This window comes from Stylophora pistillata, chromosome 14 (genome assembly GCF_964205215.1).
Source record: "Stylophora pistillata chromosome 14, jaStyPist1.2, whole genome shotgun sequence".
Lineage (NCBI taxonomy): Eukaryota > Metazoa > Cnidaria > Anthozoa > Scleractinia > Pocilloporidae > Stylophora > Stylophora pistillata.
The window spans coordinates 19,495,731-19,520,921 of record NC_142532.1 but is presented as its reverse complement, the minus strand read 5'-3'; the positions used below and the strand labels follow the sequence as shown (position 1 = coordinate 19,520,921).

The following is a 25,191-nucleotide window of genomic DNA, read 5'->3' as shown; positions in this document are numbered from 1 at the left end:
TGGAACTTGAAGGAAGACATAAATTTTTGTAATATTGTCCAGAAAAAACCTTGAGCTCTCAAAGAGATACAGTTGAATCTGTGGCAATGTATCTAAGGGTCATCCTGTACAAAGCTGCCCTTCTTCAGTCCCAAAATCATTCCCCCTTGATCACAGTTACAGTAGTTTTCACCTCTATTAACCATTTGACTTACTTGAGTGACCAATACAGAATTTCTCCTTAAAATATCAATGTAATTCCAAGCAGACAAGTGACGAGAATAGAGAAAAATATCAATAAGCAGATTTAGTTGATCCAATACCAACTTCTCCAAACTAACATCTTGAGAATTGTATAGCAGAGAGTGAGGAGAATCACTTATGAGATCTTGGCGGGCGAAAGTGTCATGGTCACCCTTGAAATAAAAACTCGTATCCCCAAGTCGTCTTATTTTAACATGACTACCCTGGGCTGAGGCATTAATCATATCCATAGACACAACTTCATTCAATTTTTTTTTAATATTTATTGATTGTTCAGGCTGGAATAATTAACCAAATCAACAGGTGGAAATCTTTGCTCTGATACACTGGAAATAGATAAATTAAATTGCACCTGCATTTTGCTGATGGAAATAACCAAGTTGTGGAATGGACACGACATTTGTACTACAACCACTCTGATCCGCTTTTCACTGACTAACCAACACTCCTTGTTGGTGCTGTAATTTCTTTTCTCCATGAATTCTTAGCTGAACTGGTCTTAATCTGGTTTTGAGAGTGTTGATAAGTGTTCAATTTAAGTGAAGCATCATGGGTAAAGAATAGACCATTTCACAGGTGTACTTAGTTGCCAAGCCTCTGATTTGTAGCAAGGCTGAAGGTGACCTTGCTGTGTTAAACACCAGTATCTAACTAGCATGATAAAGACATTTACACTTGAAAAGCAGCTACATCTGTGTCATAACAAGGTCACCCTTAGCCTCACTCCTGTACAAAGGCTTGGCAAACAGGCACTGTAAAAATTGGAGCACCACCAGACATTGCTCTACCCATGGAATCCATTTTTATCTCTGTAGTATTGAGTATGAGTGGTACATCTAAGCAATTTGTGGAATTTATCAAATAATAGGATTGCATTTCTAGCTCACTGATTTTCATAGCAAGACAAGACTCAATTCTCACAGGAATTTTTAATTTATTTGCTACATTGTAAATCCAGATACAGACAAATGAAAGCAGTATACTACAACTGTTTCTCTTCTCACGTGAATTTTTAATTAATTCACTGCATTGCAAATCCAGATACTACACGTTTGTTTCAACTGATATGCAGTCAAAGAAAGGTAAAGTACATGTTTTATATCATACAATAGTTGACAATATCTGACATCAGATTTTACTAAGAAAATAAATTTGATACGTATTCAATTCCCATATTGAATCTACTCAGCTATTTCCCCTTGAATGATCAACAATCTTAAATTAAATCCAGCTTAATTTTTTTGTCAGGTAACAAATAACTAAATTGTTACACTAAAAGATTGCAAAATGTAATTATCAGAATTTTGTCCTTCTGGCTGGAACCTTCTCAAATAGGTTTTTTTTTTCCAAATTTCTCTACATTTCTTGACGTTCATATTGTGTTTATTATCTTACAAAGGCCTCCAATAGTTGAATCAACCTCTTACACTGTCATCAATACATAACTGTAAATTATTCCTTCTAAGCTAAATACTTGCCAAAAAAATGCTGGCTGAACTTTAAGTTCTTGGCAAATTATTACAATACAACACCCTTAAAATTGTTTCTGAAAATTATTACATCCTACTTCCTAACATCAAGATTATCTACAACTAATAATAGTCTTATTGTACCAACTAAATATTAAGTTTAGACCACAGCTTTTTAAAAGTATAAGCATTCACTGTGCTGCATTTGAGATCTTTGGGAAAAAAATTACTTCCTTTTTCAAATCATGTCTTGCGTGACAATAAACCCTCTAACTCTTAAGATCTGATTGTTACTTCTCCCATCTAGCTGCTACACATTTCCTTGTGAATTGGTTACAAGAATTTGGTGTTAGATCAAGATAACTCCCTGATAGGTATGAGTATTCTCATTACGTGTTGATCATTTCTGGGAGTTAGAGGGTTAATCTAGAACGAGTGCAATTGTGCATTTTCCAACCACAAATATATTAAATAGTTCTCATGAACATGTTAGATAAAAAATTTCGTTGCCAGGTAACATGTACATTATAACAGTACATGAAATTGTAGGTTTTAAATAGGCTATTTCCAAAATTATTGTCACCCTTTATTTCTAAGGTGCTAATTTCTACTTTCATTCAAATTGGAATTCAACTGTTCTCATATGCAATCTTCCTCACATTAATAAAGCGATCCTTTGCCAAACAGAAGTGGGCAACCAAATTCTGCTTTTGCTTATTTCTAACTTGAATCCACTGGGCAAAAAAAAAAAAGTCAACAAATATGTGACAAACTGTTGGAATTGATACTTACCATGAGCTTCAATGCTGTGTCTTACAAATTTAAACCATGCCCTTAAATTAAGCACCTTAAAGCATTTTCGATGTTTCAAGTTGTGTGAGAAAAAAAAACAAAAACAAAAAAAAAAAACTAAGGTGGCCTAACACTGTTTTATACCTCCATTGCTTAGCTACAGTATTTGCTCATATAAGACTGTGTTTTGCAAATTGTAAGTGTTAACATGAAAGAGTGTATTTTTTGGCATTTTGAGTGAAGTGCTAGCCATTTCCATGGCAATGTAGCTTTATTATTTACAGAAAATTACCTTCTGAAAGGTGCATTATGTATTACACCAGGTCAGAAATAGAAGATTTTGGAGAAACTAACCCTGTAAATTTTCAAAATCCTTTGAGAGACTGCAAATTCAAGTGTACTTTTTTGAAAATGAAAAATACCTAACAGAACGCTGCAATTGTAAAAATAATAATTTTTTTAAATTATTGCTTTTGACACACCTATATTTCTTGAGATCTCTGTGGACATCAGCAATAAAGGCCACTCAACTTGAACAAAACCGTGTTAGGCCACCTAAAAAAATGATAATATTGCAACTTGGTCCTCAGAGGGTCTATCATGTAGGCAAATTATCCACATGAAAACATGGTGTTTTCACAGAAGAATGACAATATTAAAATTATTTATCGCTTGATCTCCATTAGCAGCATGTTACAAGTACATGCCATTGATTAGATAATCTGCATCATCTGTTGCAAATGGTCGCCTTTTTAACCTGCTCTTGACAATTCTCAGACGAAGCGCCACAACAAACAGAAGTAAAATTGCAATCACGAGGAATACTGCTAATGGAAGAACTGCCTTGTTCTCAATGATCTTTAGCCTGTGTGTTTCAATGACAACCACATCAGAGATATTCTTGCTCTGGATCGGCACTTCAATCAAGGGACTCTCGTCTTGTCGCTGTTTTTGTCCTAAGCACAAGAAAAAAAAGAAAAGTGATGAGAGCTCTTGTACACATATCACCATTGAGGTTTGAACTTTGGGTGTTATGGGTAAGAAAAAGGAATTGGAAGACTGGGGAGGTAAAAGAGAAAGGGATTAAAAACAGGTCGAAGGAACCAAGGGTAGGTCCAAAGGACTATGAGCTGAAGGGAAGAAAGGGAGGGAAAAGAGGGCTAAGGGTTGGAGAGGAAGGAGAAAAAAGACGGCAAAAGGAAAGGGGGAGGGGGTAAAAGAGACCAAGACTCAGAGAGGAGCTTGGGGGAAGAATTGAAAGATGAGGTTATTTGGCAGAAAAGGCCTTATGTGCAACAGAGCACGAAGAAGACTCATGATTATTTGGCAGAAGGGAGGGAGTAGGAAAGGGTTGAGGCAGAAGGGTGTGTTAAGGTGAGAGCAGAAAAGGAAAGTAAAAAAAAAAAGGGAGCGATAGTGAAGATGAAAGGGAAAAGGAGGGCTAAATATTGGAATTAATTCCATACCATTCTGAACTCTAGCTTCTTCTGTCATTATACTATGTTCTGTTGGCTTGTGCGATTCTGTCTCTGATTGTGCTGGTTTCTGCCAAGGTTTCTGTGTTAGGGTTTCCACTGGTTGTGCTGGTTTCTGCCAAGGTTTCTGTGTTGGTCTCTCCACTGGTTTTTGCACAGGCACCTCCACTGGTTTCTTCTGAACAGGTACCTCCACTGGTTTTTTCTGTACAGGTACCTCCACTGGTTTCTTCTGCACAGGTACCTCCACTGGTTTCTGCACAGGTACCTCTACTGGTTTCTGCACAGGTACCTCTACTGGTTTCTCAACAGGTTTTTCAGTTGGCTTCTCCTCTGCTTCTTCTGATGGAATTGTATATGGAAAATTTGGGTTATTGTCAACAAATTGCCTCCACTGGTGAAAAGTGGTGGGTTTTGTAGTGGTAGGTACAGCCTTCACGTCACTACCAGAAGGCTGATATTGTTGATTGTCTGTATTTGGCATAAGCTCCTCTAGTTTCCTCTCCAGTTCTGCATCCATGTCACCAGAATCTTGTGTAGTTACCTTCTCTTCAGTTGGTTCCTCTACCACTTCTTTTCCACCTTCTTTTCCAGGTCTTGCAGGTCCCTTCAGGTTGACATGCTTGTGTTTTGTTGGAGAATCTGGATGATTTGAGGTAACTTGGTAGTGAGGCTTTTTACGTTCTTGATAATTTTCTGAGTATTCATCTTTATCTATACCTGGCCTTGACAATTTTTTTGATAATGATGATGATTCCTGTGTGTTCTTGCTGTGATACCTATCTTTTCCAAAGGGTTGTTTAGAGTGCACACTGCCCTCTTCATAAGATTTCTGTTTCCAAGGACTCATTAAATCTTCTTCCTCCTCATACTTTTCTTGTTCCTTAGTGACGTGTGGTCTTGTCGGTGGTTTGTGTCGTGATGATCCTGAAACTTTGCCTTTTAAGAAAACAAGAACAAATGAACTCTTTAATACCTTATACCAATTTACATATTCCCATATATTAATCTTTTGATCTCTTACACCAGTTAACATATTCTCCAAAGTAAAATGCACTTTTGGAGCATAAGATCTCTCATCAAATTGTGGTCTGAAAGATCCTAATTTCAATAAAAATTTCAAAAGCTAAAGGTGTTTAGAGAAGCACACATTTGAGTGCTACTCAACAAATGCTTCCAAGTTTGAAAATAATTGCATTGTAAGCAATAGTGATCATAATTAGAGTGATACCAACGCTTCATTCTTTCTCTCAACCGTAACACTTGAAGGCGATTCCTCCTTTTTTCAGAAAATTTTGAAATAAATGGTAAATTTTGAAGCTTTTCTATTCGCTAAGCATGCAGCATGGTGTCCAGCCAGCATGTGTAGCAAGGTAACATTTACTGCCCGTTTACGGACTTTGCAGAGACGCCGTGAGATTGCTAAGATTAAAGAAGGAATTTTGAGCAAAAATTGAAGCTTAACTTCTACAAAGAAAATAATTCTAAGAAAAACAGTCTTATAATTAATACACAGAATGGGCAGTTTAACAAATAAACTAATAAACAAAGATAAACAAAGATTCTCGGTTACTAGTACGCGCCATATTGTAACACTCTCACCAAGGAGACCTTTAAGTGTTCAGAAATATGAAAACCATTACAAAATATTGCCTATATGCATGCATATACTTTTTAAACATTTCAAAGCTTACTGTTTATGTTGACCCTACACTCACCTCGAGTAAACGTAGAAAAGGGAAATTTCAAGAGTAAATTTGATAACAAAATTATCGAAAGGAACGAGGAAGTTTTCTTACGAAATAAAATACCTGGTTCCTTGTACACGACTGTGAAAATTATTTTCATTTGCGAAGAAAATGTGCGAATGATTGAGATGATAGTACTGATTTTGTTATCGCAATTTCAAGTAACTGATGCGGGAAAACAATTAAGCGATTTACATAAAATACGACATAAAAACCACAACTCCTACCTTCATGAACAGGTTTGATTTCTTTCGCGATGCCAAATTTTGCTTTCCCTGTTTTAACAGATGGTCCAAACTGATTACCGTCTAAGTATGATAGTTCTTCATTAGGTCTGTCGTAAGATATCGTGGCGTAGTGATCGTGTTGTCCAAAGAGACATTTACTGGGCTTTCCGCAGTGAAACATGTAGCAAATCTTCTTTAATTCTGAGAAGAATCCGTCCGTGTAGTTCTTGTACTGCATTTGCGCGAGATCGCAGTTCCTTCGTTCGCAACATAACTTGTAACACTCTCGGGCATCGCGAACTTCATAATGTTTCAAAAACGATGCACCATTGTTCAGAGATGCTTTCGCCTCGATAATCTGTCCTTTATTCACGTGAATGTTGTAAGGACATCTGTAGTCATCATCTTGGGAAAAACACACTGCGAAGAGGAAAGCCAATACAATGCCTCGAAGAAACATCGTACGGAATCCTTTCAAATGCATCTCGTAAGAGCAATGACGTTTTTCAGTCGACGAAACAACTTAAAGCAGTGTTTCTTCCTCTGGTTGTGGTCTTGAATATCAAATTGATTTTATGTTTTAACGACAACAGCCAAGGCAATATGGACGCCGGGTTAAAAGTGCTGGCGTTCGTAAATTGACTCTTGCCCCTGGGAACAAGTGACGTCAGTTAAGTGCGCAGAGTAGCCCTACCTCACCCCGACTGGTCACGCGATTTGTCTTCAATATGGCCGACGAGTTGGCAAATTTTATATCCCTTGCTTCACCCGTAATCGACGGTAAAGCCAAAGATCTTCAAGCTTTGAGCTTGAAGATTTGGGAAAAACCGGAGCTGGGTTACGAGGAACATTTTTCCCATGGCATTCTTTGCGATTTTTTCGAGGAACAAGGGTTCGAAGTAACTAGAAGTTACACTCTGCCAACAGCTTATCGAGCGGTGTTTGGAGAAGAAAATGAAGGTCCGACGGTTGCTGTGCTTTCTGAATACGATGCATTACCTGGAATCGGACATGGATGTGGGCATAATCTCATAGCTATAGCTGGTAATTATGAACTCATAGTTTTGCCGAAATTACCCAATAGATACCCTTTTACATATTGTCCACTTGGGAAATAAAAGAGTAAGAATGAAATTAAGATTGTTCTTGTTGTTTTAAAACTGATTGGTACAGAATCGTGTAGAATATACTCAACACATGACCAGGACATCTTTGACTTTGTTCTGAGGTGGCTCGAAAAAGTTTTCCGTAAACAGTATCGTGTTACGGCAGTCAAATCAGCTGTAACCACAATTTTTGGAGCAACTTCAGAATACCCGTCCACATCATTTACATGTGTCGGGAGGCTTTGATTAAATGGTTAGATTTAATTGGCTTAAATTCACTCAGCTGCTAGGCCTTATCTCGAAAAAGAAAATCCTGAAGTCTTGGAAAATTTGAGGAATCTCACGAGACGGTCACCAAAAACTGTTTTAGGGGCCGACCATTTAACTTTTGAGGGGAGGGGGTGATTTCTGGTCATCAAAAATTTTTTTTTCTCGCAATCTGCTGCGCAGGATATTTTTTTCCGATTTTTTGGTACATTTTTTCTGTTATATTTGGGATGCATGCAATTTTTTTCTTCCAACAAGGGCTTGCGGGAAATTTTTTCAAAATCACCCACCCCCCCTCAAAAGTTAAATGGTCAGCCCCTTACGGGACTCACCGTAATAGCAATAGGTGGTTTGCAACTAATCTCTAGAGACACAGGTAACAATGGTGAAAGGAACAAATACCGGTGGATGAACAAAAGGAGCTAATGAGATATCTATTGTTTATGTCTACATACATGGCGGCAATGACATAATGTGGAAACCACCTATTGTCATAGCAGGTAACAGTGAACAATAGTTCCCATTTTCAGCTGTCAGTCAACTGTTGGTTAACTGTCAGCCAACAGGTTACCAACACAAGTAGACCAAAAGGTGACCTAAGACTGATTAAAAACTGTCCATCCTCTATTTCAAACCACAATCCTTTGGTTAACATTTGTGTGAAATTGGTTTGACTGTGAAGAGAAAAGTTACCATTTGAGCACTTTGAATATATTCGGTAGCCATCTCAAAAACTGTTTCAAGCCACCCTTAAGAGTTCCTCACTAACTGCTTCTTTATTAACCTCAGGGGTGGGGGCAGCATTGGGGATAAAGGCAGCTATTCAGGGTGGACTCAAAGCTAAGCTTATTGCCTTGGGAACCCCTGCTGAGGAAGGAGGTGGTGGAAAAGTGCAAATGGTTAGTAGCGGTTGTTTCAAAGATGTAGATTTTTCTATCATGGTACATCCTGCACCTTTTGATTTGGCATTCTATGTGAGTCAAGCACTTGAAAAAGCTGAAGTTGTGTACAAAGGCAAGGCAGCGCACGCCGCAGCCTTCCCATGGGAAGGACGCAATGCTCTTGATGCTGCAGTCATGGCCTACAACTCTATAAGCATGCTCAGACAACATATGAAACCAACTTGGCGGGTTCATGGCATCATAAGTGAGGGGGGAGTTAAGCCTAATATCATCCCTGAGCGGGCTAAGCTTGAATTCTGGGTGCGAACTATCAAGAACAAAGAGTGTGCAATCCTTAAATCCAAGGTGAATGCCTGCTTTGAAGCAGCTGCCAAAGCAACTGATTGCACGGTAGATATAGCATGGGACCCCATTCCCCATGCTGGAGTGCTTACAAACAGCAAGCTGGCCTATTTGTATCAAAAGTATGCTGGACAAATGGGAGTTGTCTTTCCTTCAAGAGAAGAACAGGAAAGTATTGTGGATGGATCAACAGACTTTGGCAATGTTTCCATGGTAGTTCCTGGTCTTCATGCAGAGTTCTGTATTGACAGCTCAGTGCCTTTTCACTCACATGTGTTCCGAGTTGCTGCGGGCACACAGTATGCTCATGATCAAACTATCATTGCAGCCAAATCTCTTTGTTTTACTGCAATTGAGGTGCTAAATGACCCTGCACTACTTAAAGAAATGAAAGAAGAATTTTTACAAGCGGTCAAAGATGCTTAAATAACACGAAACTATTTTCAATCCATCACTTTTGTAAAGCAAGAATTTATTTTCGGGCTGACAGCAATTTTTTTTTCCCTGTTTTTTTTTTTTTTTTTTTACTTGCATGACAGACTTTGCCAAAAAGGAGGTGCTGCTTGTTGTCTAAAGTGTGACTGTACTTTTTGTATTGGTGGTGTTTGATCGATTTTCAATGCTTGAACTCAGCAGTGTATTACTTCTTTGACACTAACGGTAGCCAACTAGCCACAGACTAGTAGAAAGTCAGTTTTGGCTAGTGATTTTCAATTTCCCCTAACCACTTTGGCTAGTAAACAAACTGAAATTGTTGTTACATCTAAGTTGTCACCAACCACTTGGCTAGTAAGTTGAAAAGTTAGTGTCAAGCCCTGGTGTATGTCCATCTACGAGGCAAGTCTCCCACACTACTATTTAAGTATTAAATATTACATCAAACAGTTAAAAGATCACTTTTCAAAACAATTTGCCATCTTTCTTCACTATTCTCAATGCCATCAGAGCTCCACCAACTCCTACCATCAACATAGACATGAGTGCAGTTCTCTTCACAACCTGAAACAATTATAATTCAAATTTGAGAATTATTTTTCTGACTGGTTTTTGAACACTTTATCTTTGAATTAGACAGAAAGGTTATCAGTCCATCCTATTCTCTATTCGCTCTGACAAAAGGCTAATGCTCGAAACATCAGCTTTTTAACTCTTTATGGTGGTCAATTTACAATTTCACCTTAGTTGATATAACCAAATTACCTTGTTACCCTCACTGATGCAGCACCACAGTTTCTTTAGAAACTTTCACCCTTTATTCATTTGGTAGTTGCATACTTACAAGTTATCACATAAGGCGGTAGAGCATGCCTTGGGTAGAGGATCCAATGACTGCCCATAAACGGACATATAGTGATTTATTTTTAACATAAAACCATTGTTTCTGAAGTGACAGAAATGCAACCTCTCAAATGTAAGTAAAGACTAACATCAAAGGATAACTTCCCCATACTAATAGAACAAAGATTAAAGAAATCAGCAGGAGGTATTTGGAGTCCACTCTTCAGAGTGAAAAGGGAAAATGTTAGGATCTGAGGACTGACCTTTTCCTGCCACTCCGATCTGTCAATGACTGTCTTGTAGGGAATCTGAGAAAACGACACCTGTAGAAGCAAAGGATTTGAGTAGGAGAAAAACACTTCAGAGACAAACTGCATGGTTTTGAAAATGACTAGCCTACAATGCAAGTATCTTATTAAAGAAAGTTAGCATTACAAGCTCCCAATGGTTAATCTGACCAGCCTTGTTTGATATAGAGTTAGAGCCGACAGTGCAGGAAGGGGGCTAGGAAAGACCAACCCTCTCCCCCATCTTTTTTTTTTTTATCTAATAAGATACATGAAAAAATTTCTCAGTTCTGCTTGGTTAAGATGAATGCAGTTTTCAGTTAATTCAGTGCAGAAGAGAGTTAGTTCAGTGCAAAGAAAGAAACAAACCAGACATTCTGATTGGTCAGAATGATTGGTCAAGGTCAAGGTCAGTTGTCAAGGTCAATGTCACTTGCAGGGTTTGAATAAATTTTTTTTTGCATGTGATGTGCACGCTTTTCTTCTGCATAGTTATGAGAAGCTACCTCGTATTTTTTCATGTATATTATTAATACATAATCACATGATTTTCTTGTGCAATTTGGAATAAATAAGCACTTGTAAATTTTTTCAAAGACCACAAATTGCACTCGCCCTATGGGCTCATGCAATTTTGTTAGTCTTTGAAAAAATTTACTCGTGCTTATGTATTCCAAATTGCACTTGAAATCATGTGATTACCCATACAAAGTGTTGATACAAATTATGAAATTCATTACCCTCCTTCTCTCCCCAACCTTCCCTTGTTGAAAAATTCAAAGATGGCAGCTGAGATTATCACCAAGAAAATACTATAATATAAATCGATTTAATGATATAGATCGATTTCTATAGCGCATTTCCATGTAAATGCTCTAATGCGCTTTACAACACTGTGCGGGGAACTTTTCCAGACTGCCGGCGGCAGTTTACAATTAATAAAGGAGAAATTTTAAAGATACCCCCTCCCCCCATTCCCAGTAAACAGGCCAGACCACATCACAGTAATCTAGTGATGTGGGTTCTTTAACGTCCCCTGCTGAAATTAACTAATTGATAGGTGCAGGAGACGGGACCAACGGCTTTACGTCCTATCCGAGAAGACGAAGCAATGTGAGTGGAGTGTCTTGCTTAAGGACACAATGTCAAGCCCCAGCCAGGACTTGAACCCGGGCCATCTGACCCAGAGTCCAGCACACTGACCACTGGACTACTCACGCCTCACAAATCCTGAGCTTTCCAAACTAGCTTGCCAAAATAATGTGAGCTTTGCAGGCTGGAAAATGATTCCTGGTGGTACTAACCATGGTATAAAGAGGAATAAATGTTTTTGGCATCAGCCAGTGGAGAAAGTTGAACAGTTTCTTCTTCATGAGGAAAACTGGGGACGTCACTAAGGATCTCATCTGCAAGAAACATTGTGTGAGGCCTCAAAAAGTAACTGTATTTTTAATATGCTTATTTTAGATATCTAACAAGTGTTGTGTTGCTGTACATCATGGAACCTCGATTTAATGAAGTGCCAAGGTACTGGGGAAATTTATATCGAGGGTTCATTACATTGAGGTTCTGTGGCCTCTAACCACCTCCCAGTTAGCTCAATTGGTTAGAGCGCCGGATTGTGTTGTGCGAGAGGTCAAGGGTCCGAGCCCCGGCCGGACCAATACTCTTGGTCTTAAAATAAGTGAGGAGAATTTGCTACCTTTCTATCGAGAAATGGATAGATATTCTAGTCTTCTTGGATAGGGATGAATAAACCGCAGGCCCCATCTCCTGCAGGGTTAGGGGTAGGAGACATTAATTTCCCACGCACGAGATTACTGTGTGGTGGATGTCCTCCCCTGGGTGGGATGGGTGGGTGTTGCTCAGCATTGGCCCTGAAAGGCCCCAATGGGGAGTGGTCAATTAACCCATGTATGTATGTATGTATGTATGTGGCATACATTTTACTGGAACTTAAGCTGGGGTGAAACTGAAGTATCATTCTTTATACCAAGGACTTCATCATATAGATGTTCATAAAATCAAGGTTCCACTGCAGATCAAAGATGACCCACAATTGTAGAAAGAACAAAAAGAGACAGACTGGCTCACAGCCAAGTAGGATTAACAGAATACCTCAATGTAGTTGTACATTGCTAAATCACACATAGATTCAACATCCTTATTTCGTGTTCTCGAGTACTCTTGTAGTGCACTGCCTGTGTAAGGTGAAATTTTATAGTTTAATTAAAATACTTGTTATATTATCTAGAATTATAATTTTAACAGTTATGATCATGATAATTGTAAACCAAGTATTAAACAACTATTACAACAAGTTAATAATAATGATGACAGTAATGATTTTACTTAATATAGTAACAGGAACAATTACTAATACAAGGCTGTTGTAAAGCAGTGCCCAGTGGCCCCTGGTGACTTACTTTTGTTCTTGGGCGACTCAGGAATTTTAGTTTTTTCATACAAAGCATATGTTGGGCACACTGGATTTCACAGTTTCAGAGCACTGGGTTCCATTCAATTCTCCTTAGAGCAGAGCCTTGCTAATAGTGATGTTGGTAGACATGTAATAGAATTGTGTATCAGCTGGTACTACAAGGTTAATGCTAGACTTCTACACTAACCAAAATCATTATTATGTTTTTCTAGTATTCCATTAAGTACCAGACAGTCCTCAAATGCCTAAAACAAAGAGATTAAAATAATTGTGAATTGTTATATTCATCACAAAAGTCCTCCAGAGGGAAAAAAAAGATAACAGAAACCCTAAATTACAATTCTGAGGCCCTACACTTAATTTTTAATGCTTTGTACTTACACAGTTTGTTCCTTGACCATAAAATGGAACCATTGCATGAGCAGCATCTCCAATAATTACAAGTTTGTCAGAAACATGGTAGGGCTTACACTGATAAAAAGAAAAAATTATAAAAATAAATAATAAAAAAAAAACAAGCAATTAGAAATAATAAGGATATATCAACAAAGTTGAAGTGGTAAATTGGCCACCGTAACGATTCCAAAAGCTGACGTTTCGAGCGTTAGCCCTTCGTCGGAGCTAACGCTCGAAACGTCAGCTTTTGGAATCGTTACGGTGGTCAATTTACCACTTCAACTTTGTTGATATATCCAAATTATTTCGTTACTCCCACTGACGCAGCCCCAAACAGTTTCTTTTGAAGCTAATAATAAGAAATAATAAGGTTATTCAACTTGAAAAGAATCAATTTACTCGACCTATAATGATTGTGCACTACATTTGTTTGTGAAAATTGTAATTTATTTAATTTGACACAAACTGATGAATCTAAGAGGGCTTCTTTAATGTATGGCATAATGCTCCTAAATGAAAAAGGAACATTTAACTTTACCTTAATGGACACCATAGGGCCAGTAGGGTTTCTGAAAAATTCTTCCAACAGTTTCTCTCTGGCATAATAAAAGGAACAGATGCACACAGATTTGAAAGGTATGTTCATATCTCCCCAAGTAACCCAGAGAAGGCCACTGGTTTCTAAAGACTGCATTTGCCAACCCAAAACTTTTTTTTACCAAAATATAATTCGATTCCTGTTTTAATAAACTAACCCATAGGTGGAAACTAAAAGGGTTTAATAACACTATGTCAAAATGCCTTCAGCCATCTTACAACCAAAGTCTTTCTCTTAAAATCACAGTTTTTCACAAATCTGATAGGCTATCCTTAGTCACATGACAAAACATTTGCATGACAATAACGTTACAAGTGTGAGATACTTACATATACTTTAACTTGGAAATACACTTATTTAGCTTCTATTGTCAATAGAATATTTAGCTTCTATTGTCAATAATTAAGTAAACAACTTTAGTATGTACTCAAGCCTATTGCCCCACCCAGCTGTAACTTATCCCAGATTCCAAGTAACATGAAGTGACAATGAGTATTACCACTCCCCCCTAGATGGATGTTAGTCCATTGCAAGGTTACCCCCCCTGCATTTCATCAGGCTTCCCTGACAATTTGCTGCAAACCATTTATACTCCAGGGGGGAGAGAGGCAATCTGAGAATAAAGAGTCTTACCCAAGAGCACAACACACTGACCTGACCAGTTTCGAGCCCTGATATCTCAACCCACAGTCTTGTGCACTGACCATTAGGTCACTGCAGCTGTATGTTTCCCACTGCCAATAATTACTTATCAAATTAATTAGACGGTGATACTCAAAAACTTACTCTCCCATGAGGTTAAGGAAATCTGGGAACTCTGCTTTAAAAAAAGTCAGGACATCCTCCTAATATTAAAGTATGAATAGATCAATAAATAAATTAATTAATTAGACATCTGCTGAGCTACACAAAGCAAAAGATAATTGAGTATGGTACATTACAATGTTCTGTTGATGCATTTTGATGCAATACAGAAAAATCTCAAAATACAGTGGTCAGACAAAACACCAAAAAGTATTAAAACTAATCTGGAGATCCTTCAGAATGGTTCCCTTAAATGTTCTGCTACTTAACCTCTAATCACTCTAAACAATGAATTTTAATTGTGGACAAGGTTATTTGACAAAGAGTCTCAGCAGGTTGCACACACTATGCAACAACAACAACAAAAGCTGTTACATAATTGTCTTTGTTATTACATGTTCTTAAACACCTTCTGCACAGTTTTTGTAATCAAAGTCTTTTTAACAAACAGTAAAGAGTCATTCATCTAGATTAAAATTAACTTTTTCCAATAAGAAAATACTACCTTTGTTTTCAACTTGTCAAATTGGTCAAATGGTAGGAACAATGTGCAGGTGAATGACTTGTCCTTAAGGAAAAGTTAGTAACAACTCTTTAATAAATATTATATTATTTGTATCATAAACTATTGATAACTAACTTGAAAAAAAAATTCATGAAAAACTCTTGACACTCAGAGTTTAATTTTCAATGCTACCCCTGATTATTTCACAATCGATAGGGCATTTTTTCCGAGATCTGTAATCACTAATCTTTTTGTTTCATGACATTGTGGGGGAGATTCTAATGCACAAGACACCAGATTGAAAGGGATTTGGGACCAAGTCCTGGAACCCATTTCTCGAAAGTCCTGAGAACTTAAAAGGACCGAAGCCACGTTTTAAAATCAAAATTTAAAGGAAAGAAAGCAGGTTCTGGCACCCAGACCAGTCCCTTTTGTTTCTTTGGTTGATAGTTTTATTGTATCATTTTCAAAACTTATCATGAAATCCCCATCTTGAATGAAAACAAAACAGCTTTACAGGCCGGTTAAGTTACCGGGACTTTCAAGAAATGGGCCTTAGGCCTGTCATTAGTTATACTCTTAGACAAGAAACTTTACTCTTGCTTTGCAAGATGAAGGCCTAACTCTATTAAAGACTATTATTGGGTATTGGTGAACCTTCATGGATTATCTAAGTATTGAGTACATTCCCTTCATCAAATTATTTTTAATTACTACCTGATTTGGTAAAGCTATCATCATGAATGTCTGTCTTGGCCAGATGTGTAAATAATTCACTGCCATGGCAAACTGCATGATAAAAAAAATACTTCATTGAGGTTACTTTAATTTTAATTAACCATTTCAACACTTTAATTGTGTGAGAATGTGGATGACAAAGATCAGTAAACCAGAACAGTAACAGCTTGTTGCCCTGCCTATACTGAGTTCATCTATCACTTTTTTATAAAATTTACTTCGAGGAAATGATGAGAAGACATCTTATACCTCTCCATTCTTGGTCGGGGCAAGACAAAGCTCTTTATAACCATGAGGAATGTATTCCTGACTGAAATCAAACCTGTAAACCAGACAAAAAAATAGGCTACCATGCATGAACACTGTTTACATTCAATCATCCATGTATAAAGTTGGAAATAACACCAAATTTTTATTTCAGGTTTCTACCAATTCCCCCCGCTTATAAGAGTCCCTCAATTTATCAGTGCACATATTCTTCCTACTGTGTTCCATACATTTCATACCATGCTGACAAGGAGAATTTGTTTAACAATTAAGATAACATAAAAGGTTATTAGAGGCTAGTCAGAGTTTGGGACACTGGTGTCCTTGCTAACTTGCTGCCACATTGCACAACTGTGTCTCACGGATACAATCTACGCTCAGACACTCTTAGAGATGATCCTGCTATGGCTTTTACTAACCGTCTCGATAAATTTATTACAGATAGATTTTCTTAGAACCTTAAATGTTTCATGTTATTGTATAGATATGATTTGTATCCTGACAACTCTTGTAATTTAGCTGTAAGCCACAAAAAGAGTAATTAATCTGATTATTATTATTATAGTTATTATTATTATTATTATTATTACTGTTATCATTATCATTATTATTATTACTAGTATTATTATTATTATTATAGTCACTCTCAGGGATTAAATGGTTAAAACAGCTTCTTCTGCCATCACTGCCACACCCATTTGATTCATAATTTCTAAGGCACCTCTCAGGTACTTAATAACCCTTTCACTCCCAAGATCTGATTACAAATTCTCCCCTCTAGCTGCTACACATTTCCTTGCAAAGTGATTACGAGAATTTGGTGTTCAATCAAGGTAACAACTTCTACTTGATAAGTTTGAGTATTCTCATTACCCGTTTGCTGGATCATGTATGGATATTATAGGGAGAAGTTACAGGTTAATCACTTAAAGGGTTAACCAAACTTGCATGCAATTGACCTAGTTAGTCCACAGTAGTTTTCTACTTAGTGTCCATATACCAAAACAAAAATAATCATGAAAGCTACTCAGAACCCAAGTGAACATGATCATAATTTTTCTTAGCCTTTTCCAGGGCTGTGAAACCATGTAGGAACCTAATCCCAGATTTCTTACAACACTTGCATGAAAATTACAGATTGAAAAAACTCTTGATGACCCTCACCTTGGTCTTTTCATGAGCTCCCTTCTCACTGCAGAGTATGCTCCGTCACAGCCTAAAATAATTTCAGCATCAACTTCTAACTTTTCATCATCATTTCCTTTGCTGCAAACAAAGGATCAAGATAGTAAATTCAGTAATTTGAGTAATTTATTACACGACTCGGGCAGTCAGAGGGCCAATAACTAAAATCAACCAATCAAAATGCTCTATTGCCGGTCAATATTCTCTCAGTATTGGACCGGGCACAATCCCGAATGGTCCCGAATGATACTGCACTTGTGTCTCTTTGAACTTCAGCCATATAATAAATCTCTTATTAACCAAGCTTGCTTGGGACCGTACTGGAAGAATATCGGCCCTTGGTCTTTTTTTGTATGGACCAAGCTGCACTTGGTCCGTACTGTCAAGACCTCGGGCCGATATTCTCCCAGTACGGCCCTCGCGCTTGGTTAATAAGATATATATCTTAAATCTGTTTAAGACAATCAATAAAATCCATCAAACATTATTCCTACCACTTAAAAGTAAGATGGCCTCCTTCAATATCAGCGGCAATAAGTTTGTGCTCAAAGTGTATCCTCACGTCTGGGTAAGTTTCTGCAACTGAACCAACACAGGCCAAGAAGAGCATTTAACTAACTATATACCAATATGAGTTTATTACTAACCAACATAATGACCAGCTCCCAGTTGGCTTGTTAGCTCAGTTGGTAGTCAGAGCACTGCACTGGTATCCCTGAGGTCATGGGTTTGAATCCTGTACAGGCCTGAATTTTTTTCAGGCGTTATTTTCACTACTGCTTATTAAGTAGTGTTAGTTACTGGGAAGATCACTCTCAAACTCATAATACCAGATATAAGCAGTCAATGAATTAAACACTAATGTTCACTTTCTCCAGACTGTTCTCTCCACACTTCATATGATAACAACAAGGAGTACTTGTTTGACAATCACAAGTTTCTTAAATTAATGATCATTTCCATTTTTTTAAGGCCGTTACATTTGATTCAAGGATGACACTGAAAGGAGAAATAGAGTTTAAAATTAACCAGACTGCAATTCACCATGTCGCCTGCACTTAACAAGTGTGCAATTGTGTAATCATCGAGTGGTCATTTAGTATAGGTAATCACATGATTTCGAGTGCATTTTGGAATAAATAAGCACAAGTAAATTTTTTCAAAGGTTAACAAAATTGCATGAGCCCGTAGGGCGAGTGTAATTTATGGTCTTTGAAAAAATTTACAAGTGCTTATTTATTCCAAATTGCACGAGAAAATCATGTGACTATCTATTAATAATATACATGAAAAAATACAAGCTAGTTTCTCATAACTACGCAGAAGAGAACCACGAGCAACACGTGCAAAAAAAATTTACTCAAACCCTGCAAGTGACATTGACCTTGACATCGACATCGACCTTGACATTGACCTTGACATTGACCTTGACATTGACCAATCATTCTGACCAATTAGAATGTCTAGTTTGTTTCTTTCTTTGCAATGAATTAACCCTCTTCTGCACTGAATTAACTGAACTGCATTCATCTTAACCAATCAGAATTGAGAAATTTTTTCATGTACATTATATTATTAATGCCATTAAACATCATTCTTACCTGTGAGAAGATCATTGTTCAACTTCTGCCTCTCCACTGATAACAGATGCTGAACAGATAATAAAAGTGCTTAATTTATTTATAACTGATAAGTAGTGAGCTCAAGAAACAATTTTTTCTGGGATGTTAGAAGAATATCTTTAACATTTTGAACAAGGCTGTGCTCTAAGAAAAATTGAAGGGAGCCCAGTGCTCAGAAACTGTAAAATCCAGGGTGCCCAGCATATGCTTTTTATGAAAAAAACTAAGATTCCTGAGTTGCCCAAGAGCAAAAGCCAGGTGCTAAGGGTCACCACGCCCTGCTAGACCACAACCCTGCCTTTGCACCCAAATGTATCAGTACACAAATTCTCCTTACTGTTCTCTACATTTTTCCTAAGGTGGTGACAAGGAGAATTTGTTTAACAATCAAGAGCTTCTTAACTTGGTGATCATTTCCTTTATTCTCCTCACCTTAAGGTGTGATTCAGGGGTTACATTCTAAGGAGAAATTAGATCCTAGTCACTCTGTTTTGAAGGGTTCAATATCTATAAACTGCTGTTCTAACCTGTCCCTTCTTTCCATATGGAATGGGTGTCGTATTTCCACTATGAGAGTGAATCATGCGAGCATGCATAGGAATGCCAAGTGCTGTAACCTAAAGAGTGAAGGACATAAAAGTTAAAGAAATGATATTTATCTATTGACTGAGTTTGGTTAGGCCAGACAGGAGAATATTTGGCTAGAAGTCAAGACCTATGGACCAAGCACAGCAAGGTCTGTGCCTTATGATGACAAGGTCTGTGCCTTATGACAACAAGGTCCGTGCCTTATGACGACAAGGTCCGTGCCTTACGACGACAAGGTCTGTGCCTTATGATGACAAGGTCCGTGCCTTATGATGACTAAGAACCAAATGTTTTTCTGATCTGTCAATGAGCATTTTTATAATATGACCACAAGTATTGAAAATTTCTACCTAAATAGGACATCAAGTCAGAACAATTCCTTCAAAAATGTGACTGTTTTTCTCATTTCTGTTTTCCTCTAAGTTTTGGCAATTCTGCAGCCACATGGAAGCAGTAGGGCCAGATGGCTTTTTCCAAACCAGTTCACGTCAACCCATCCAGCCCTGCACATGTCACTTTCCACTATGGTTTCCTATGGGATTGCACAAGCAGGGCCAGATGGGTCATATGATAATAAAAGTTATTCATGGTAAGGTAAAGTCTGTTTACGAGCCTAGTGGCCCATCAGGCTGGTGCTTAACTCTGGTTTCTGTAGCATGAAGTGACTAGGAGTATTTCTACTCCCCCCTGGATGGGATGCTAGTCCATCGCAGGGTTACCCCCAGCATTAAATTTGCTGGTACCCATTTTAACACCTGGGTGAAGAGAGGCACTGTGAGAGTAAAGTGTTTTGCCTAAAAACACAACACAATGTCCCCGGCCGGGGCTCGAACCCGGACCACTCGATCCAGAGTTGAGCGCACCAACCATGAGGCCAGCGTGCCTCCACCAAAAGTTATGCATGATCCTCTCAAAATCATACTCATTTAGTTTGCTTTCAATGTTGTATGGTGACTCTATCAGTATCACCCTTTAGACCTTAATATCAGTATGTATATTCTCCATATTGTTTTCCAAACTTCTCCCATTATGATAGTACTGACAAGGAGAATTAGTTGACCATGAGTGACCAAGACAGAATTTCTCCTTACAATATCAATACAATGTCAAGCAGACAAGTGTTGAGAATACAGAAAAATATCAACAAGGGGATTTTTAGCTCATACCAAATACCAAATTCTCCAAACTTACATGATAAGAATTGTATGACAGACAGTCAAGAGAAGTACTAATGAGATCTTGAGAGTGAATGGGTTAACAATCAAGAGCTAAGAACTTAAGGTAGATAATTTACACTTCTGAAGTTGGTGATCACTTCTTTTATTACATGTCTTGGGCAGTCAGAGGGCCAATAACTAAAATCAACCAATCAAAATGCTCTATTGCCAGTCAATGTTCTCTCAGTATTGGACTGGGCATTGTCCCGAATGGTCCCGAATGATACCGCACTTGTGTCCCTTGAACTTCAGTCGTATAATAAATCTCTTATTAACCAAGCTTGCTCGGGACCGTACTGGAAAATTATCGGCCCTCGGTCTTTTTTGTACGCACCGAGCATAGCTTGGTCTGTACTGTCAAGACCTCAGATCGATATTCTCTCAGTATGGCCCTCGCACTTGGTTAATAAGATATATTTATTTACAACCTTACTGCCTGATTGAGAGGTGATACTCTGTCAGGAGAAATAAGATTTAGCATTTTCAACAAATTCAGATTAACCACTGTTCTATGTGAGTAACAAATATGCCATAGTAAGTATTATTTAAAGCATTCCACTATAATGGTAATCATCCCAGAGAAAATGTATTTATCCTTTCAGTGCCTATGACACTGATTTTTTTTTATATTCTACATCAAAATATAATGACTCGTAAACATGTTTTTGCAACACTTGTGGTATTTTGCCCTTTTCTGAATTTTTTATCAAGCTCTATAATCCGCAGATAAAATGTCTGGCCGAGCAAAGAGGGACTGGGCACCATGACGTCACAGTAGGAATCTTGTGGAGAGAAATATTCTTCATCGAGTCAGGGGTATTCGAAAAACCCCAAACTACACCTTGAAATGGTATTTTTTGGCTAAAAAGAATGTAAACAGTAGCTTCCACACTCACTTTGCTTCTTTGATAACCTTGGTGTTACTACTGTTATGTCACGGGTTCCAGTACTCTTTAACACAGCCAAAGAGATATGGGAAACCTAAGTTCGATACAATATCGGACTTTTATCACCTTGTAAAATAACAAAGACACATCAGAATCACCCACAAATCATACCAGACACCCTCCTAGTCTACATACTTCTATTTTTATAATTTAATGCTAAAAAATAGGTGTCATGGGGACTTTAAGGAATCTATATCTAGCTCATTAAAAATAAATACGTTATTGTCTGTATTGTTAACCCTTTCACTCTCAGAAGTGATTAACATGTAACTTCTCCCAATATGATCCATACATTATCCGGCAAACGGGTAATGAGAATACTCAAACTGATCTGGTAGAAGTTGTAATCTTAATCTAAAACAAAATTCTTGTAACTAATTTACAAGGAAATTTGTAGCAGCTAGAGGGGAGAATCAACAATTAGATCTTGACAATTCAAGGGTTATACTTCAATATTACCAGGCCCTCTGCTCCTACAGCTCGAAGTGCTTCTATTCCTCTAACAGAGAGTGCAAGATTGACACTCCTCCCTCTCTGGGCTACCTCCTTGCGAGGATCTAAATATCCAAAAGACATATCTTTAAAAAATTCTGTCATCCACAATGTTTGGCTTTTAATTAAAGGAGACCCACTTCCCACATTCATCTACCTCAGGGAAAAATATTTTGTAGACGTAATTTTCTCTATTTGTCAGCTTCCTTTAATCAATCCTGTATACTCAAGAGTACACTGCCTCCTACCCACTTTGCAGAATTTATCCTTGGTCGAATTACTCACAATTTCTATTATTATTATTATTATTATTATTATTATTATTATTATTATTATTATTATTATTATTATTATTATTATTAAGACAGACAAGAAAGGAGAACACTATTCAAAGACAATTTCCTGGATCAGGGCAAAAACTTTGTTTGCATTATTAAGATCCACCCTAATCTGCCTTAGAAGAGGATCCAGAACAATTAGAAGGCCCAAATTGGATTTTGCTAAATAAATGTAAACCTAGATATTCAAAGTTCAGAGGCTGCCATTTATTAGTTAGTTTCTTTTTTTTTTTGGATCATTTGTTAGTAGACATTTTCATATATTTTTTGATTTTTAAGGATTTTATCTTAATTTGTTTGGAAATATTTTTGATGATTAGAGTGAATCATTGTTATCATAGTGTGTATCCTCTTGTTTTTCTTACATTTTTATTAGACATTTTAACACTTTTTTTTTCGATTTTCAAGCATTTTATCATAATTTTTGTTACAATTTTTTGTGATTATGGTGAATAAAGGAGTATTATAATTAAAAAAAATTTTAAAAAAATTACTATTATTATTATTTTTACATCAATGGCTTTGTACTGCCACTGCATTAATCACATCTAGCATATCATGGAAGGCGGCTGAGATTGCTGCCTTCCCAACCCTGTGTTTCTGTCATCCCCCTTGGAATAAATCAATTCATACAGAACTGAAAAATGAGTAGGATCCCTTAGTTGGCCTTCACTAGTATGTTTCATTAACCATGATATGATTTCCCAGGTCTTAAGTCTTGAACAAGAAGTGTAGTTTCACTTTTCAGTACTTTTGGATCGTGATGATTCCAGGCCCAAAGTCTTTACCCTTTCACTCCGAGGAGTGACCAAAAAATAATTTCTCCTCGCGTTATGAAAACAATATCAAGCTGACAAAAGATGAGAATAAAGAAAAATATCACTTAGGGGAAATATTGATTGATCCCATACCAAATTCTCCAAACTAACATCATAAGAATTGTGTGGCAGTTATTAGTGAGATCTCAGGATTGAAAGAGTTCCAAAGAGTGACACACCTGGCACACCTCCACCTCCCTTCCTTCCCCTCCCCCCTTCTCCAATAATGAATATACAGAATCAAAACTGATTTCAAAATTACCTTTGCGAGCTTCAAACACATCTACTTTGAATCCACGTTTTGCAAGGTATATAGCAATCAAGGCTCCAGCCTGCAATGTTTAACTACCACAATTAAAAAAAAATCCTCAAATCCAAGAGCCTATTTCCTGAGCTCCTGTCAAATCTAAATTTAGCAAATCATTCAGTGGGCTTTGACATGCTGACAAGCTTATTATAAGTGACTAAGTGACAATGTTGGGAGTGCAAAACTTACCTTTGCTCAAAAGTGACCAAGATGGAGTTTTTGATTGGCGACAGAAAAGACTGCAATGGAGTAAGGGTTCTGAGAGGAATAGTGACATGTACCAGGGTTTTCAATTGAACCCGTAACACCTGTCACGGGTGTCACTGGTAAGTGTCACGGCTGTCAAAGTGCTTTGACTAGTAGATCAACAGATAATTATTAAATGCAAACAAAAGAACACTTTTGTGCAGAGACAATTGAGTTTAGTATTGAATGTTAGTTGGTTTTAGTTTTTGAAACGAACAGCCTGTCAGCGAACAATTGCTATGCTTCATAACTTCTCTGCAACGCTGTAGATTCTAACCCAGGCCTCTTCAATTAAGATGTCATCTTCCCACATGCTAAGACACAACTGCTGCGATTTGAATTGGGACTCTACAGGCCAATTAAGATGTGTTGCCTTAGCTTCGGCTTTGTACTTAGCTGTTACGCATGGAGGTGGCACAGCAACAGCTGTACAAAATTCTATTGAGAACCCTGTGTACCCAGCCAAACTTGGCCCAAGGTCTCCCCCTCTTCCACCCGCCATCAATGGAAAGTGATTCCTGTTTTCAGCAAGATTTCCACATAACCCCAAACATTAATTATGCATAGAGTGTTGCAAAGAAACCTTATATTTAGTCTTTATGAAATGGAATGCATAATTAATGTATGGGGTTATATGGAAATCTTTCCCTGTTTTCTGCTTGCTTGCTGAAGACTGCTTGTTTTGATCCCTCAAAGCTAGTTCACATTCTTCAATCATGAATCTAAGGTAATTTTCTTTTAGTTTAAATAAAGAAAGGTTTTCAAACAGTTTTGGAAAATACTGAATCATCATGATCATTAAGCGTCTTCGGAAAGTCAAAACAATGAAAACCCCGATGGGTTTTGAGAATTTATTTGGTATCTTCTTTGCAGTAATCTTTTCGCCAATTAGTAAATCCTTCACCAACCAAGCATGTTCAAGCATGCTTCGTTCTCTATCTTTGCAAATATTCAGGCCATATCGCCCATACGCTTAGTCAAAAACGCATATTTATAGACAAAACTAGTTTTAATGAATGTGTTATGCTTCATTCTTCAAAGCCTCCCGACACATGTAAATGATGTGGACGGGTATTCTGAAGTTGCTCCATCATAAAAATCAAAACTATTTTTGCATACGCTAAAAGTAATTTTCATCGATTTAATATAAATGGTGACCATTTTTCTCTTCGCTCATTTACCTGATCATTTTTATGCTCTAAGGGGAATAAAAGCGAATGAAACCTGCAACGTGTATGTAATTACATAATTCAAACGCGTGAAAATCGCACTTCTAAAGAAAGAACGCACTGATCGAGAATTTCAGGCCACACCAAAATCAAATTCAAAGAGGCACAATTTTCGCTAGATCTCTATTAAGACGTACTATACCCATCAAAATACTCCAAGAATACTCAGAGAAATCCTTACCAATCCACCTCCCACTACAACAGTTCTCTTCGTAGATTTTTCATCTTGCACAACTTTTGCCGCCATGTTTCTTAAATGCTCAGACCGAGTTTGACAAGTAGCTCTGGGAACGAGTTAGATGGCGAGCGCTAGAATCG

The 25,191-nt window shown here is 37.5% G+C and overlaps 3 protein-coding genes across 8 annotated transcripts; 1 reads left to right on the top strand and 2 right to left on the bottom strand.

The window, feature by feature from the left end:
- Window positions 1-1,157: 1,157 nt before the first annotated feature.
- On the bottom strand, window positions 1,158-6,438 carry LOC111333320 (uncharacterized). Of its 2 annotated transcripts, XM_088745949.1 has the most exons (4): window positions 5,955-6,438; window positions 4,103-4,918; window positions 3,971-4,057; window positions 1,158-3,460 (listed from the first exon to the last, which is right to left on the bottom strand). In XM_088745949.1, the coding sequence occupies exons 1-4, from the start codon at window positions 6,436-6,438 to the stop codon at window positions 3,198-3,200; spliced, it is 1,650 nt and encodes a 549-aa protein (XP_088602075.1). In that variant the 3' UTR covers window positions 1,158-3,197. The 2 variants fall into 2 exon arrangements, with proteins under 2 accessions (XP_088602075.1, XP_022794599.2); XM_022938864.2 differs by having other exon boundaries at window positions 3,971-4,918.
- A 244-nt stretch (window positions 6,439-6,682) lies between these two features.
- Window positions 6,683-10,604, top strand: LOC111333323 (xaa-Arg dipeptidase). Its single transcript, XM_022938866.2, has 2 exons — window positions 6,683-6,998; window positions 8,117-10,604. Exons 1-2 carry the CDS (start codon window positions 6,683-6,685, stop codon window positions 8,995-8,997), a joined length of 1,197 nt encoding a protein of 398 aa, XP_022794601.2. The 3' UTR covers window positions 8,998-10,604.
- On the bottom strand, window positions 9,023-25,147 carry LOC111333321 (kynurenine 3-monooxygenase). Of its 5 annotated transcripts, none has more exons than XM_088745952.1 (18): window positions 25,055-25,147; window positions 23,588-23,754; window positions 23,354-23,423; window positions 21,903-22,000; window positions 19,219-19,308; window positions 18,671-18,719; window positions 17,564-17,651; window positions 17,049-17,150; window positions 15,867-15,939; window positions 15,597-15,668; window positions 14,880-14,942; window positions 14,357-14,415; window positions 13,511-13,568; window positions 12,958-13,047; window positions 12,764-12,821; window positions 12,255-12,337; window positions 11,441-11,542; window positions 9,023-10,172 (listed from the first exon to the last, which is right to left on the bottom strand). In XM_088745952.1, exons 5-18 carry the CDS (start codon window positions 19,285-19,287, stop codon window positions 9,933-9,935), a joined length of 1,206 nt encoding a protein of 401 aa, XP_088602078.1. In that variant the 5' UTR covers window positions 19,288-19,308; window positions 21,903-22,000; window positions 23,354-23,423; window positions 23,588-23,754; window positions 25,055-25,147; the 3' UTR covers window positions 9,023-9,932. The 5 variants fall into 5 exon arrangements, with proteins under 5 accessions (XP_088602078.1, XP_088602077.1, XP_088602079.1 ...); XM_088745951.1 differs by lacking the exon at window positions 23,588-23,754 and having other exon boundaries at window positions 9,023-9,570; window positions 10,113-10,172; window positions 25,055-25,136; XM_088745953.1 differs by having other exon boundaries at window positions 23,588-23,637; window positions 25,055-25,111.
- Between the last annotated feature and the right edge of the window lie 44 nt (window positions 25,148-25,191).